We start from the raw sequence: 13,402 nt of genomic DNA on the forward strand, positions 1-13,402 counted from the left end.
AATGGGAAGCAGGCCTGAAGACACCAAGTCCCCCCTGCTCGGGGTGGACCAGCCAGGAGGGCCCCTGCAGCACCTGCAGCGTGGCCGGGAGGGCAGGACCCAGGAAGCAGGGGAACCAAGGGCAAAGGAGAATCAATCCAGTGTTATGGAGTTAGAGGCTTTTATGAAATCTTTGCCTCAGCCTGGGGGTTAGGGTGGGCCTTCATTTCACCAGTTAAGCAGTAACTTAATCCCTCTGAGTGAGAAGCCCCCTAACCACACTGCTTACCAAGGTGGCCAAAACCTGCTGAGAAACACTTCCTATCTAGACTAACTTCCCTTCCTGCGAAAATGGCCAAACCTCAGTGAGTACTGCTTCCCTGCACTGACCCTGGGCGAGGCAGAGCACGCAGGGCAGGTACTTGTCTGCAAGGGCAGGAGCAAGAGCTCTGAGACCTGAACACAGCCTGCCGTGGTCATCTGATCCACAGGACTTGTCCCTAAAGCTCCGTCCCTGTAAGCAATGCAGTCTGTGCAACAGCTGGTGACTGGGCAAGGGACGTTACAGTGGGCATGGGTAGCCTGCCTCAGTGAGCTGACGGCGACTGCAAGAGGTCGGCCAGACGGCCAGTGGAGCCAGCAGCTGGACAGGTGGGGCAGGAGGCAGCAGGCTTCTCTCAGAGGGAAGGGGACCAAGAACAGCAGACAGCTCCCTAGGCCAAGAGCCTCCACAGCACTGAGGGCAGAACGCAGGCCACTCAGGCTCCTTTATGCCCTTCTAGTCTAAGGACAGTTTTACCTCCACATTCAACACCAATATTTTTCCTTTTTCAATTTCTGGACTTCTTATTTCAACCCCCTATCCCCCAAAAGGAGGTGACCAGGCAAAGATTGGGGGGAAGCGGCAGGTTGACATTAATTGATAGGAGCGGCTTCGAGCAGTTCATGCCACCTTATCTCTCTCTCCTTTGGATAGCGTGTGTCCGCCGGAGTCCGCGGGGTCGGTGATTAATAGGGGCCATCACTCACTGTCCAGGACGGCTGAAAGGCAGCAGGGAGGGGGCGGCCCTCCCCAGAACTGAGATAACAAGCAGCAGGAATAATGAGTGGTGTCACTCCACTTTTCATTTTGATGGAAAGTCATTACGGGAGTCAACGCCAGCGACAAAGAGCCATGAATCAACTGCTCTGCTATGAAATTAAAATCGAATTGCTGGCCACCCCCAACCCCTACCCTTCCTGGGAAATGGGGATGGGTAGGTGGCTTGGGAAAGGGCTGCTATCCCGGGGTGGGCTCTACCCGATCACAGAGCAGGCAGTTATGGGCAGGAAGTGGACAGGCAGCCAGTGAAGGTGACAGCTCCTGTCTCCACCTTGTTTATCAGACCGTTCCTCCCCAAACCGCATTTTCCCTCTACCTCGAGGTAAGCTGTGATTAAAAGGAAAATACAGCTTTGCTGGCTCCAACAAGGCTGCTGCTCGACTGCTTGCCGTGGGCTTCGGGCCTGAGTGGGGCAGCTGGGCCTGGCTACGGAGAGAAAGGGCCCAGCTGACTCAGCCATCCCAGAGCCTTGCGGAACCATTTATAGATTTGGGGTCCTCCTTACCACCAGAAGCAAGAGAATGAAGGCCTGGGAAGCCCACCTTGATCAAGAACCCCATGAAAATAGGTGCACAGCCTCAACTCCAGGCTTGGTGAAGCACTATAAGTAACTGTCAGTAGTGAAGCAAAAGTCTTCATCTTTTATTAAGTGCACTAGACTAACTAGAAAGAGAAGCTATGGTTTCAGGCTGACAGGCCACAGGGGGTTATAGACAATCAACACAGCCTCTTGCAGAGAGCACAGTGAGTGCCAAGGTCACCATCCAAGTGATGGTTCCTTCCTGTGGCTTTCTGTCCTCCCATCTGCCTGGTTTCTTGCCGGGAAAGGCTCCAAAACATCGGCCCTGGCTGTCCCACCTCCATTGTGAAGGCTGAGAAGAAAGGCAGGCAGGAAGATGGCGGGTGTCACAGGGAGGTTCCCATCAGGTTCACGGGGCGCCCGCTGTACCTCTTGGAGATGTCAGCTTCAATCTGAAAGGCAGCAGTAACAAGTGGGTAGAAGCTGAGAGGCGCAGGGCCTCGTTCTGCAGAAACTGGGGTCCTCCCCCTCCACAGGTTTCCTGTCTTACCAGCTTCTGCAGCTCCTTGGTCTTCTCCAGGAGCAGGTCCAGCTTGGGCTCCAGGGCCGCCTGCTCCTGAAGCGCTTCCTGCTGCTTCTGCACCATCAGCTCTTTCTTCAAAGCCAGCAGCTGGGACTGCTTCAGCTTTTGCTGGAGGAATTCAGTGACTCGGTCCACATACCTACGCAGGGCACTCAGGTGAGTGTGTGGGGTAGCTGTGCACCCTGAGCATTCCCGTTCAACTGCTGGGAAAGGTGAAGCTTGGGAAACCAAAACCCTAATTGGCCTCTCACCCTCACATCCTTAAATCCTTTTTTTGTAAGGAATATCCACTCCCAGTTCCCCTGTCCTACTTGGGAAGCAGATTCTGCCTATATACATCGAACCACGCCATCTTGTCCCAAGAGAACCCCTATCCCCAGCAGAAGGCAATGACCAGGAGGTGGGGATGGCCAGGAGGCAGGGATGAGGCCCGAGGGTCAAGGAAGAAGAGGAGAGATACAAAGAGGCAGAGCTGCTCAACATGGCAGAGCCCTGCATCAGGGAGCAAACCAGACCTCGGTGAGGCCAGGATCATAAACAGGTGTTGCATTCGGAGATTGGTGAGCCGGCCAATCAGATCCTGCAGCACTGACGCCATGGTAACCATCTTCTCTTTGGTCTGGCCTTGCAGGATGGCTGGAGCCAGCTGGAACTGGCTCACAGATAGGATGTCTGCTTCCTCACTCATCTCCACCGCTCTCTGGGACAAGAAGATCTCGAGCTGAGGATGGAAGAGGAATTGGTTCAAACTGAGATGGGACCTCAGAAGCTAAGCCCTCAGACTGCTCAAAATGCAAGAATGAGATGTGAGGGCCCGACTCTGGGTGAGAAGGGGTTATCTCCTCTGCACACTTTTATTGCTAGAAACTCAACAACTCAACGTGAGTGCTCGGGCTGCCTGTGTCGCCACTCTTTGGTCCCCCATTCCCATCTCAGGCCTGTCTGGCTCTGCACCTCCAACCTTCCTCCCCAGCTGTGGGTCAGATAACTGAGAAGACAGAGACTCAAAGGGTTCTGTCTGCCCAGTAAAGGTCTTTACTTTCACTCCTTGGGAGGAAGAAGACTCTGGGAATAGGAATCCCTGCTTGAGAAGCCTTTAATTCAGAAAAGGCTGAAAAGAATATGAGAACCAGCCACACATCTTGTCAATCTTATTCTGCCATAAAAACTTGATACCTTTTGTCCTCCTCTCCCCTTGAGGTAAGGAGGACCCACTCTAGGCAGAAAGAGGAGAGAACTGGGTAAGAACTGAGAACTTTCAGGAGGCTCTCCCCAACCACAGGCTACTGGGAAGGGAACAGACCCAGAGATAACAAAGATGGGCCTTCATCTTCCCAACCCCACAATGGAGGTCCCAGAACAGTGGCTCCTTACACTGAGCTGCTCAGCACCTTAACCCAGGGATTGTACTTAACACAAATGAGATCATGTTGTTCCTAACCTGTTTAAAATCTCCAACAGCTTCTCAGTCTGTTCAGAGTCAAACTAAAGTTCGGACTCTACCTCTGAGCACTGATTCTACTCCCTGCCAGCTCCCTCTCCTCAGTCACACCAGCCTCCTTGTCGCTGGTCAAACTCGGGAGGCACGCTCCCACCTCGGGGCCTCTGCAGTTGCTCTCTCTGCCTGGAAAGCCCTTCTGCCAGACATCCGCAGGGCTCTCTCTGCACCGCCTGCAGTCTCAATTGCAGCCCACCTTCTCAGTGAGGCCTTCTCTGACCGCCAGATACAAAACCACAGCCCTTCCCAACAACCCCCATCTCCTTCCCCTGCCTTCTTTCTCTCCATGGCACTTAGTGCCATCTAACATACTGCCTATCTTACTTATTCATCTTCTTTCTTGTCTGCCTTCCCCACTAGAACATAAGCTCCATGAGGTCAAAGACTTCAAGACTTTAACTGTCTTGTTTACTGCCCAATTCCTGGTGGCTAAGACAGTACCAGGCCCTTAAGAGGAGCCTGATAAATATTAGCTGAATGAATGAGGGGTGTCCTAGTAGGTGAGGCTCCTGCACCAGGACATGGAAAGCACTCAGCACCCTTCACACCACAGGAAGGGTCGGGTCAGATGTCTGCAGCAATGCTGCCTGTGCTCATGCCACGCCACCCCCTGCATCTGCGTCTCTGAGATGACAGTACCTCCATGAGCTCATCAATGAACTGATTCCGGGTCTCAGGGTATTCAAGAAGTGTCAGAGCATCTGGGCCTCTTGCAACACCTTCCGGAGCTGCCAGGAAGAGGACAGAGAAGTGACAAAGGATCTGAGGACCAGAGAAGGAAAAGACCCTCAAGTTTGAGAAGCCCTGGTGGATTAATATGGACACAGACTCACTGCACTAAAGCCAACCTCCTTCCTGTCTCAACCAAGGGAGAAGGTTACCCTTTCCCAGGTGACTCGGCCTTAATCAGGCTCTACTTTCCAACCGCCAGCCCGAGAGGAGGACCACAGAGCAGGGTTCAGGGGAGCAGAAAGGCTGGCTCTCTGCGCTGGTGGGCACAGGAGGTAAAGTTTCATCCTGCACTGCCCTCTAGTGGTGCAGACACGGCTACATCCTCTCTGCACGAGGGGAGGGGGTCAGGTCAGACTGCACCCCCCACCCCCCCACCCCCGGCAGACCTGCTCCCTAAAAATTTGAGTTTCTAGATTTAATTTTAACACATTAACTGCCATGTGAGCTGTATTTAACTCACACTAGTTTTTGAGCCTGGGGCCTCGTGAAGCAAAACCTGGGCAAAACCCTGCAGTTGGTTCGTGAAAATCTTACTTGTTGATGTTCTTATTGTTACAATTAATTGACACTTTAATTCTCAAAATGTGGATTAAATGAATAGAAGTCAATAAATTTCATTTTTCTATTTCTGTTGACCTTTACATTATACTTAAGCCTGACAAGTCAAGAAAAACACTTTACCCTTATGAACTATTTTTCAAGTTTTCACATTACTTTTTATATCACTAATTTTCAAGTTTTTATATTATTTTATTAAAAAAACACAAAAAACAATTAAAAATAACAAATTTTTCATTTAATGAGAAAGGACTGTTTTGTTTTCAAAGTTCTTATTCTGTTTTCATAATAAAACAGAGTGACCCCAAGGAAAAAAATTTTTTTTCTAGTGTGGCAGTGTGTTAAGAACCTCTCTCAGTCCCCCTCACATCCTCATCAAGATTCTCAGAAACAAACGTGTGAGAAGCCTCATCTCGGCAGTGCACTTTTTTGTTTCTAGAGACACGGGGGCCCTGGAGCACCCCGTTTCGCCAGGGCTGCAGAGGATGGCGCACGTACCCTGGGTCCCTGCTTCCAGCACTGTGATCTGCAGAGCAGCAGCAGCATCTCCCCAGTCGATCCCATCACCCCCGGGGTCCTGGAAGGAGAGCAAAGAACCCAGCAATGTTGGGAGAACTTTCCTGAGCCAAGGAGCCCTTGATGAATTCAATGCACATTCCAGCTGCATGAAGGACTTGCAGCCCTGACGTAGGTGACAAAGATGGCAGTGTGGGCCCATTTACGCTGCTATGATCATCCCTGCTTTGTAGAGTTTCCACCTGCCTACCCTCACACCTTGCCCCAAACAGCAGGTCAAAAACTCTGATTTGTCACTTTTGAAACTCTGCCTCCCTTGGACTACACCTGGTCTTAGAGCTGTGAACTTCGAGTGATGCCTTTACAGACTCAAACAACCCTTTTCTTATGGTTAAAGTAGTGATCACAGAGAGACAGACGGAGAGGGGACCCTAACCTTTGAGTCTGATTCCAGGGAGATGCCCCAGTCGATTCCAGCAGCCTCGGCAGAGATGCCAGAGTCAGTCCTCTCGGAAACTGCCTCCAGCCCAAAGTCGCCCCAGTCAATCTAGAAGGGAAAAAGAGTATTAACTTGCAGAAGGTGGGTAAAATAAAGGGGTGGCTGCCTTCCCACAGGCCTTAGCTGCTTCTGTAGGGAGCACACTGTTCAAATGCAATGGCCTGCAAGGTCCCCCAAAGAAAGTCCATTTTTCTAAGAGCTCATGCGATGGAGGGTTCTTAGTACAAAGCAAACTAGCTTGCTGAGCACTCACCTACACTCAGAAAAATAAAGGAGTAGGGCCTTCTGGGCCCTTCCACCTATAGGCTAACAAATCCCCCTTCCTTCCTTCCGGGGCTCTGAATCCAGCCCCTAGAGTTTGGGCTCTCTGTGGGAGGGTGGGGAAGAAGCTCCGGCTCCTTTGGTGGTAGCTGCTTATAATGAGGCTCGTCTTACCGCGTCTTCTTCCACCTGCTCAGGAGGCTCCTCAAGGTGTGGCCGCTCCACCACAGAGGGTTCTGTCCCCGTCCTCCACTCATACACTGTCGAGTTGCCCCGCTTCTGCACAAACCGCAGCAGTGGCAACACCTGCTCTGTAGGGCTTCAACAGGACACATAACTGATTCTTCTGCTGACCACTCATGAAGCCAACACCCGGCTTCAGCCTGGGCCATGTGGTCAAATGGGCAAGGCTCCCACTGGTTCCAGGCTGTAAAGCTCACATGTCATGTGGGAAAAATATAAGAGGAGAAGAGAGACAAACCAGGGAACACAGGTAAACCATCCCCTTGCTAGAGAGAAGCTGAGGTTCTCTTTACCTTTCACACACAAACCCCACACAGGCCTGGTACAGGTCGATGGCTTCCTCCAGAGACTGAGCTGCTGCCCCAATCTCAGCCAGCTGACTTGGCAGGTCCTTCACCAGGCCCAGCAGCTCTCTTCGGACATTGTCTCCCTGGAGAAGGTAGAAGAGGAGGGCTGAGACACAAGTGGTGGAGTCCAAAAGATTAAGGAAAACATCCAAAGACCAGAGAAAGGCAAGACACTAGCCCAAGAAGGGCACAGCTCGGCTGAGGGCTCAGGCCCAGGAAGACAGACAGAGGTCTAGGTGCCCTCCAGCTGCAACGAGCCAAATCCCGCTCACCGTGATTCCATACTGCTTGCACGAGTGGTAGAACTGTTCCCGCATCTCAGCGGCCCCTGCCTGGCCCTCCTCCTCCTTGCGGCTGTATTCTTGCTGCAGCTGCTGACACTTGGCGATCTGCTTCTTCAGCGAGGGGATCTCATAGTTGACATTCCGAACCAGGAGGCTAGAAAGTTCCACTGAGAAGGGCCCAGGAAATTCAGCCCAGGACATGCACACATAAAGCAAGCACACCCCAGGATACACAAACACACCCTGAATGGTGGTGAGGAGCAAGAGGTCGGCCTCCCAGCCCCTCCTCTTCCTAGCTATGGAGCCTAAGGCAAGTTATTTAACCTCTCTAATCCAACCCTCATCCGTAAAACAGTGACAATGACATTTATTGTGAGGATGCAAGACAGAATCCATATAAAACACCAAGCACAATTCCTTGTTTTTGGCAGGAGCTCAGTAAATATTAGCTGTTATTATTGGTATTAATACTATTCAAACACACAACCCAAATTACCATCAGCCCTTTAGTGGCTCTCTCTCAGCCACCTGATACGTCCCCCAGGACAACCCATGCCTCTTCCGCCTGGTATAGAAGGGGGATGTGGAGGGGATGGAGGCAGCACATCCCCCTTACCAAGAGGTGAGTGGTAGAGGACCCACACACCCCTGCTCGGCCAGCCACAGCAAATGCCTGCGACCTGCCTGATCCTCCTCCTCCCCCCAGCACTCTGTGGAAACTACAAACAGGCAACACCTACACCCCAGCCTCTTCCCCCAGACAGACTGTGCGTCCTATAAACCTGGCATCTCAGAATTCTGGGAATGGGTTTCCCCATGGGTGCCAGGACTCCCATGCTGGGCCACTTTACCTAAGTAGGTGTTGTCCTTCTCATACAGGGCTACAATCTCCTGCCAATCCTGAGTGAGATCAGAAAGAGGAAGTAAGCCAGAAAAGCATTTGACAGCCACATCCCTGCTAAATCCCCAACCAGCCTTTGCATCACATCGAATACAAACTTCTTGCCCTCCTGCAACTCTTAATGTTGGCTGGACTACCCACGTTATTTTCAAGAGTGTGGTGCCAACAAGTGATCTCCAAAGCAGCGGGTCTGAAAATTTAAACCCAGCGGTAGGATCTACTTTTGGCATAAACAACAGGGACAGAGCAAAAGTTCAGCAAATGTTCTATGTAGGCATCTCCACTGGATCCTCAGAGAGACCAGAGAGGCTCTGACCCCTCGGACCAGATGTCCCCAGCTGTACGTTACCAGCCGTTGGCCCACACTTGCCTTCATCCGCTGTGAAGAGTACCGGCCAAAAATATTTTTCGTGGAGGCCTCAGTGCTTTTGAGAAGGTCCACGATTCTTAGGCAGTGGAAGTAGTTAATGTCTGGAAAACAAAGGAGAGTGAGGACTTTGAGAACTACAATATGTTCCTCACCTGCTCTGGCTGCTACAGATGGCTGACTTACGTACACTATACCGCCGGTCATTTTAGCATGTAGCTCTTTCCTTCATCATTTCACGGTGAAAGAAACCAGCATCTAAACCCCAAATAAAAATTTCTCTCTCCTTCTTGGGGTCAGCCCTGGCAGCTAAACAAGGGAGCAGCTCCGCTGATACATACTACTCCAGGAAAGAGGGGACTCCAGTGACAGCCCCAAAGCACTCACAGGACCCAGAGAGCAGCTGGGCTATCTCTTCGCTCTCGGGCATGTCCTGGATGGCAGCATTGATCTTCTCCCGGATCGTCAGCACCAGACTCTGCCATTTCAGGCTGCAGTGCCTTCTGTCCACCAGCCAGTCTGCAGGAGAAACACCAAATCACAGCATTCCCATTCATGCCACCAAAGTTGTGTCACGAATTCAAGTGAAATACCCTGAGATGCTGGTCTAAAAGTTGTCTTTATATTGGTTAAGGTATTGGGGTCATGGGAAGATGCAAATAAAAACAGGCCCAAAGAGAAGCTTGGGGGTAAGCAGACTCTGACGACCTGACTTCATCTGCAGTGTGATTTTTAAAGAGCAACTGCCTCAACACAGGGATAAAGGAAAATCTTTAAACTGGTCCTGACATGAAAGTGCCACTTTTGACCATTCTAAATTCTCCATAATATTTTTGCTTCTATAGGTAATTATATCTTTCTTGCTGAGAGAGGATGCTCTTCAACTTCCACTTCCTCGGGGCTGGGATTAGCCATCACAGTGGAAAATACAAGATGGTTATGCCAAGTACCAGATGAATGAACAATTGCAAATCCCCTAATACCCACAGCACCATAAGGACTAGATACCATTCTTAACAGTGAAATACACCCTATAAATGTGAATACCAGCGCGACAGTGGGACTGACCTCTTGGGAGTTTGGGCCCAGAGTTTTGCCTTAAGAACCAAACATGTTTTCTTAGAAGGAGAGAGCTAAGAGTTAGGCTTTGTGGTCAGATGGTTGTGGGGTTTTTTTTTTTTTTTTTTGACACAGAGTCTCACTCTGTCACCCCAGGTAGAATGCAGGGGTATCATTATAGCTCACTGCAACCTCCAACTCCTGGGCTCAAGTAATCCTCCTGCTTCAGCCTCCTGAGTAGCTGGAACTACAGGCATGCACCACGACACCTGGCTAAATTTTCTATTTTTAATAGAGACAGGGTCTCTTGCTCAGGCTGGTCTTGAACTCCTGAGCTCTCTACCTCTCTGTGCCTCAGTTTCTCCACATGTAAAATGGGGATAATAAGACACAGAGTAGAAGAGGGAATGCAAGTAAAACACGGAGCACTGTGTCGGACACATGGCAAGGACTTAACAAATCTTAGAGATCTTCATTTTTATATCAAGGGCCTAAAACAGCACCCAGTATAGAGCAAACCCCCAATGAACTGTTGTTTCATTGATTGTACATGAACTGAAGAGCTGGGGACAAATATGAAGTAAAGCTAAAGAAACTCCGCTAGTAGCCACTGAACAGGACTAAATGGCCCCATATAGTGGTAAATTCAGAACCTGAATTCTACCAACTGGTCAGACACTGGGGTCTCACAGCGGTATCCGTCATACACCCTCTGCTGTACCCCTCTAAAGTTTTCAGAAAGAAAAATTCTGTATATGTCACAGAACTAGAAGCAGAGGGCTGAGGTGGTCAGACAAACACCATCTCAAGGAAGACTGGCATCAAGTCAATGAACCTGGCTGGGTGCAGTGGTTCACGTCTGCAATCCTAGCACCCTGGGAGGCCAAGGTGGGAGGACCACTTTAGGGCAGATGTTCAAGACCAGCCTGAGCAAGAGCAAGACTCCATCTCTACTGAAAATAGACAAAAATAGCCAGGTGTGGTGGCACATGCCTGTAGTCCCAGCCACCACCACACCTGGCTATTTTTGTCTATTTTTAGTTGAGCCCAGGAGTTTGAGATTGCTGTGAGCTAGGCTGACACCATATGGCACTCTAGCCCAGGCAACAGAGTGAGACTGTCTCCAAAAAAAAAAAAAAAAATCAATGACTCTAATCTCTAATAAGCATGTAAAAATGCTAGGAGCTGTGCATATGCCCTGGCACGGTCAGATGAAGAGGCCCATCCCTGGCTCTAAAGTGGAGAGGAGGTATGTAGGCCAGATACAGACATCCCAGAGATGGCCTGGCCACTAAAAGGTCTTTATTTCCAACTGGGTCTTAGGTCCCTGTTCCTCCTAAAACCAAGGAGAGATGGAAGCTTTTACAAAGGAAGGAAGGAAAGCTATTTTCTGGCATAATGCAAAAAGCATGAAGATTGAGTCAGACAGACTTAAGCTCCAATTCAAAACTGCTACTTAGTTGACTGTCTCTAAAAAAAGCCATTTATCCTTTGTCCCTGAATGACATGATTTGATAACACATGTTATAAACGTTAAAGTAGAAAACATAAGTCAAGTAGACTCCTTCCCGCGGCTCTCTGCGAGGCAGGTCTGGCCACAAATGGTAACATAGGCAAAGGTGAGTTGTCAGCACCTAGACCTGGGCTTTCAGGCGTCAGAGCTCCTGGCTGTTGGCAACAGGGGGCAAAGAACAGGCCACCCCCCGAAAGCGGGCCGCATGGGGCGCCCCCTCCTACCGAGCAGCTTGCTGGTCTGGATGTCGATGGGCACGTGCTGATGGTCCTGGCGGGAAACATGGTGGGGAGAGGGGTGTGAGTGCCGGGAGGGGACGCGCCATTTCACAGTCCCAACCGCCACCCTGCGGGGCCCGAACGACAGGCCGAGAAGGAAAGCCCCCGCAGGGAAGACAAGGACGCGGGTCAAGGGTCTTGGGCCAGTCCCCACTCCCCTAGTCCCCACTCCTGTCCTCACACCTGCATCTTTCCCTCACTTCCGCTTCCGGCCGGAAACCCAGGCCCCGCCCCGCCACCAATCCAGCGCCGATGTGGCCGAGCCTCAACATAGGCACAAACAGGCCTCCTTCGGCCACGTAGCCGCCTTACGCAGAGCCAATCAGGGCATACGCTCCACCCCCGGAGGCAAGCCCCGCCCACTCCGAGGTTGCGAATAGCAGAGCCCGGGAGGGGCGGGAAAACAAGAGACAGCCAATGGAAGGCGCGAGGCGGGCTCAGGACCGGGAAGGGGCGGGGGCGCCTGGAAAGGGCTGCAGCGGCGGCGCTATCGCGGCAGGCGGCGCCCGAGAGCCCGGCCGGGCCGCAGCTTCCTCCGGCAGACCTAGAGCCCTCACGGAACCGATTAACGCGTCTGCGGGCCGGGCCCTAGCGCCGCCCCGGAGCCCTGGAAAACGCCTTCTTCCTTCTTTGCCTCGTTTTACCGTCCATAGCAGTTTGTAGGTCTCTTGTGGCACTTGTCACGCTTTACCTTCCCCTTAAGTTTATCTAATAGACATGGCTGAGCACCTGCTACGTGTTGGGCGATTGGGACACGGAAGAGGAGGAAGGGTCTGGGAGGCATCCCAAAGATAACACCTGCATGAGTCTTAAAGGAAGAGCTGCAGAAAAGGGGCGATGTGGGGAAGGATGTTCCAGGTGGAGGAGACTGCACAGACAAATCTTTAGCGGCCACAAATGGCAAGAGGGGTGTAGGGAACAACAGGCAGGCAAGACAGGCAACATGATTCGTGGGGTCCAGTACAAAATGGAAATGCAGAACGCCTTGTTAAAAAATTATGAAGCATCACACGCAACCAGGTGAGGTGGCTTATCCTAGTAATCCCAGCACTTTGGGAGGCTGAGGCGGGAGAATCACTTGACGCCAGGAGTTCGAGACCAACATGGGCAACATAGAGAAATTCCCCCCACTCCCCGTCTTTACAAAAAATTTTAAAAATTAGCCGGGCGTGGTGGCGCATGCCTGTAGTCCCAGCTACCCAAGAGTGTCACAGAGTAGGTCCCCGAGCTTTCTGTAACAGGAGGATCGCTTGAGCCCAGGAGTTTGAGGATGCAGTGATTTATGATCAGGCCACTGCACTCTAGACTGGGCAACAGAGGGAAACCCTGTCTCCAAAAAAAAAAAAAAAATTCTGAAGAATTTCAAGATGAAGCCGGCCCCTACAGGCAGGTCAGCCTCTGTGCAACGAAAGATTTGAGGCAGAGAGTAGCCAGGGAGGATGCTATAAAGATAGAAGCCTCATATGAAAGGTTGCCTTCTTAAGGAACTTGGACTTCACCCCTGCAGACAGGAATCACTGAAGGGTTTTAAGGGTTTAAGGCAGGGAGGGACCTGTACAGATTGCCTGCAAGGAGGATGGATCTGTGGGAGATAAGACTGGGGACAGGGAGGCTGGAAGGAGGTTGTTATCCAGAGATTACGTTCTGACTTGTAACACAAGGTGTGGGGAGGAGGGGAAGGGCTGGATTTGAGAGATGTTTAGGAGGAAAACAGACAGGACTTGGCAGTTGATTGGCTGTGTAGGTTGGGGAGAGAAACACCAAGGATGACACCTAGGTGGCTGGGTGGGAGTGCCACCACCTGAGACAGGGATGCAGGATGCTGAGCAGGTGTTGGGGAGGAGAGGACCTCAGCTTTGAACCTGGGCTGGCAATGCTGGGAGAATCACAAACTGGCTAATGTGTGGTCCAGGTGGTGGTTGAAGCTGAGGGAGGGCTTGAGAGATTGGCCAAGAAGTGGGTGGAGTGAGGAGAGAGGGTGGACTGAGGACAGATTTCCCGAGGTCTCACAGAGCTGGGTATGCCATTTCTAAATACCCCCTCCCTGGCCCCTGCTCACCACAGCACAGCACTTGGGGCTCAGTAAATTTTCGACTGAACTGCACGGTGTGATACAGCAGTGGGAAGACCTAGGTCTTCTTTCTGTCCGCTATGACCTTGGA

The 13,402-nt window shown here is 51.4% G+C and overlaps 1 protein-coding gene across 1 annotated transcript; it reads right to left on the reverse strand.

The window, feature by feature from the left end:
- Positions 1 to 1,702: 1,702 nt before the first annotated feature.
- Positions 1,703 to 11,612, reverse strand: CDK5RAP3 (CDK5 regulatory subunit associated protein 3). The gene is made up of 14 exons (XM_045526297.1): positions 11,424 to 11,612; positions 11,187 to 11,232; positions 8,778 to 8,909; positions 8,394 to 8,494; positions 7,974 to 8,022; positions 7,111 to 7,289; positions 6,785 to 6,921; positions 6,423 to 6,567; positions 5,925 to 6,035; positions 5,471 to 5,549; positions 4,322 to 4,410; positions 2,700 to 2,905; positions 2,152 to 2,323; positions 1,703 to 2,053 (listed from the first exon to the last, which is right to left on the reverse strand). Exons 1-14 carry the CDS (start codon positions 11,427 to 11,429, stop codon positions 1,988 to 1,990), a joined length of 1,518 nt encoding a protein of 505 aa, XP_045382253.1. The 5' UTR covers positions 11,430 to 11,612; the 3' UTR covers positions 1,703 to 1,987.
- Positions 11,613 to 13,402: the final 1,790 nt, after the last annotated feature.

Source organism: Lemur catta, chromosome 15, assembly GCF_020740605.2.
Source record: "Lemur catta isolate mLemCat1 chromosome 15, mLemCat1.pri, whole genome shotgun sequence".
In the NCBI taxonomy this organism is placed as follows: Eukaryota; Metazoa; Chordata; class Mammalia; order Primates; family Lemuridae; genus Lemur; species Lemur catta.

What these genes read in the sequence shown, in the direction of transcription:
- CDK5RAP3 (XM_045526297.1), bottom strand. An exon ending in TCATTGATGAGCTCATGGAG is followed by an intron (nt 2,906 to 4,321) that starts GTACTGTCATCT and finishes TTCCATCCTCAG; the next exon opens with CTCGAGATCTTCTTGTCCCA. An exon ending in CCAAGGAGCTGCAGAAGCTG is followed by an intron (nt 2,054 to 2,151) that starts GTAAGACAGGAA and finishes GCTGCCTTTCAG; the next exon opens with ATTGAAGCTGACATCTCCAA.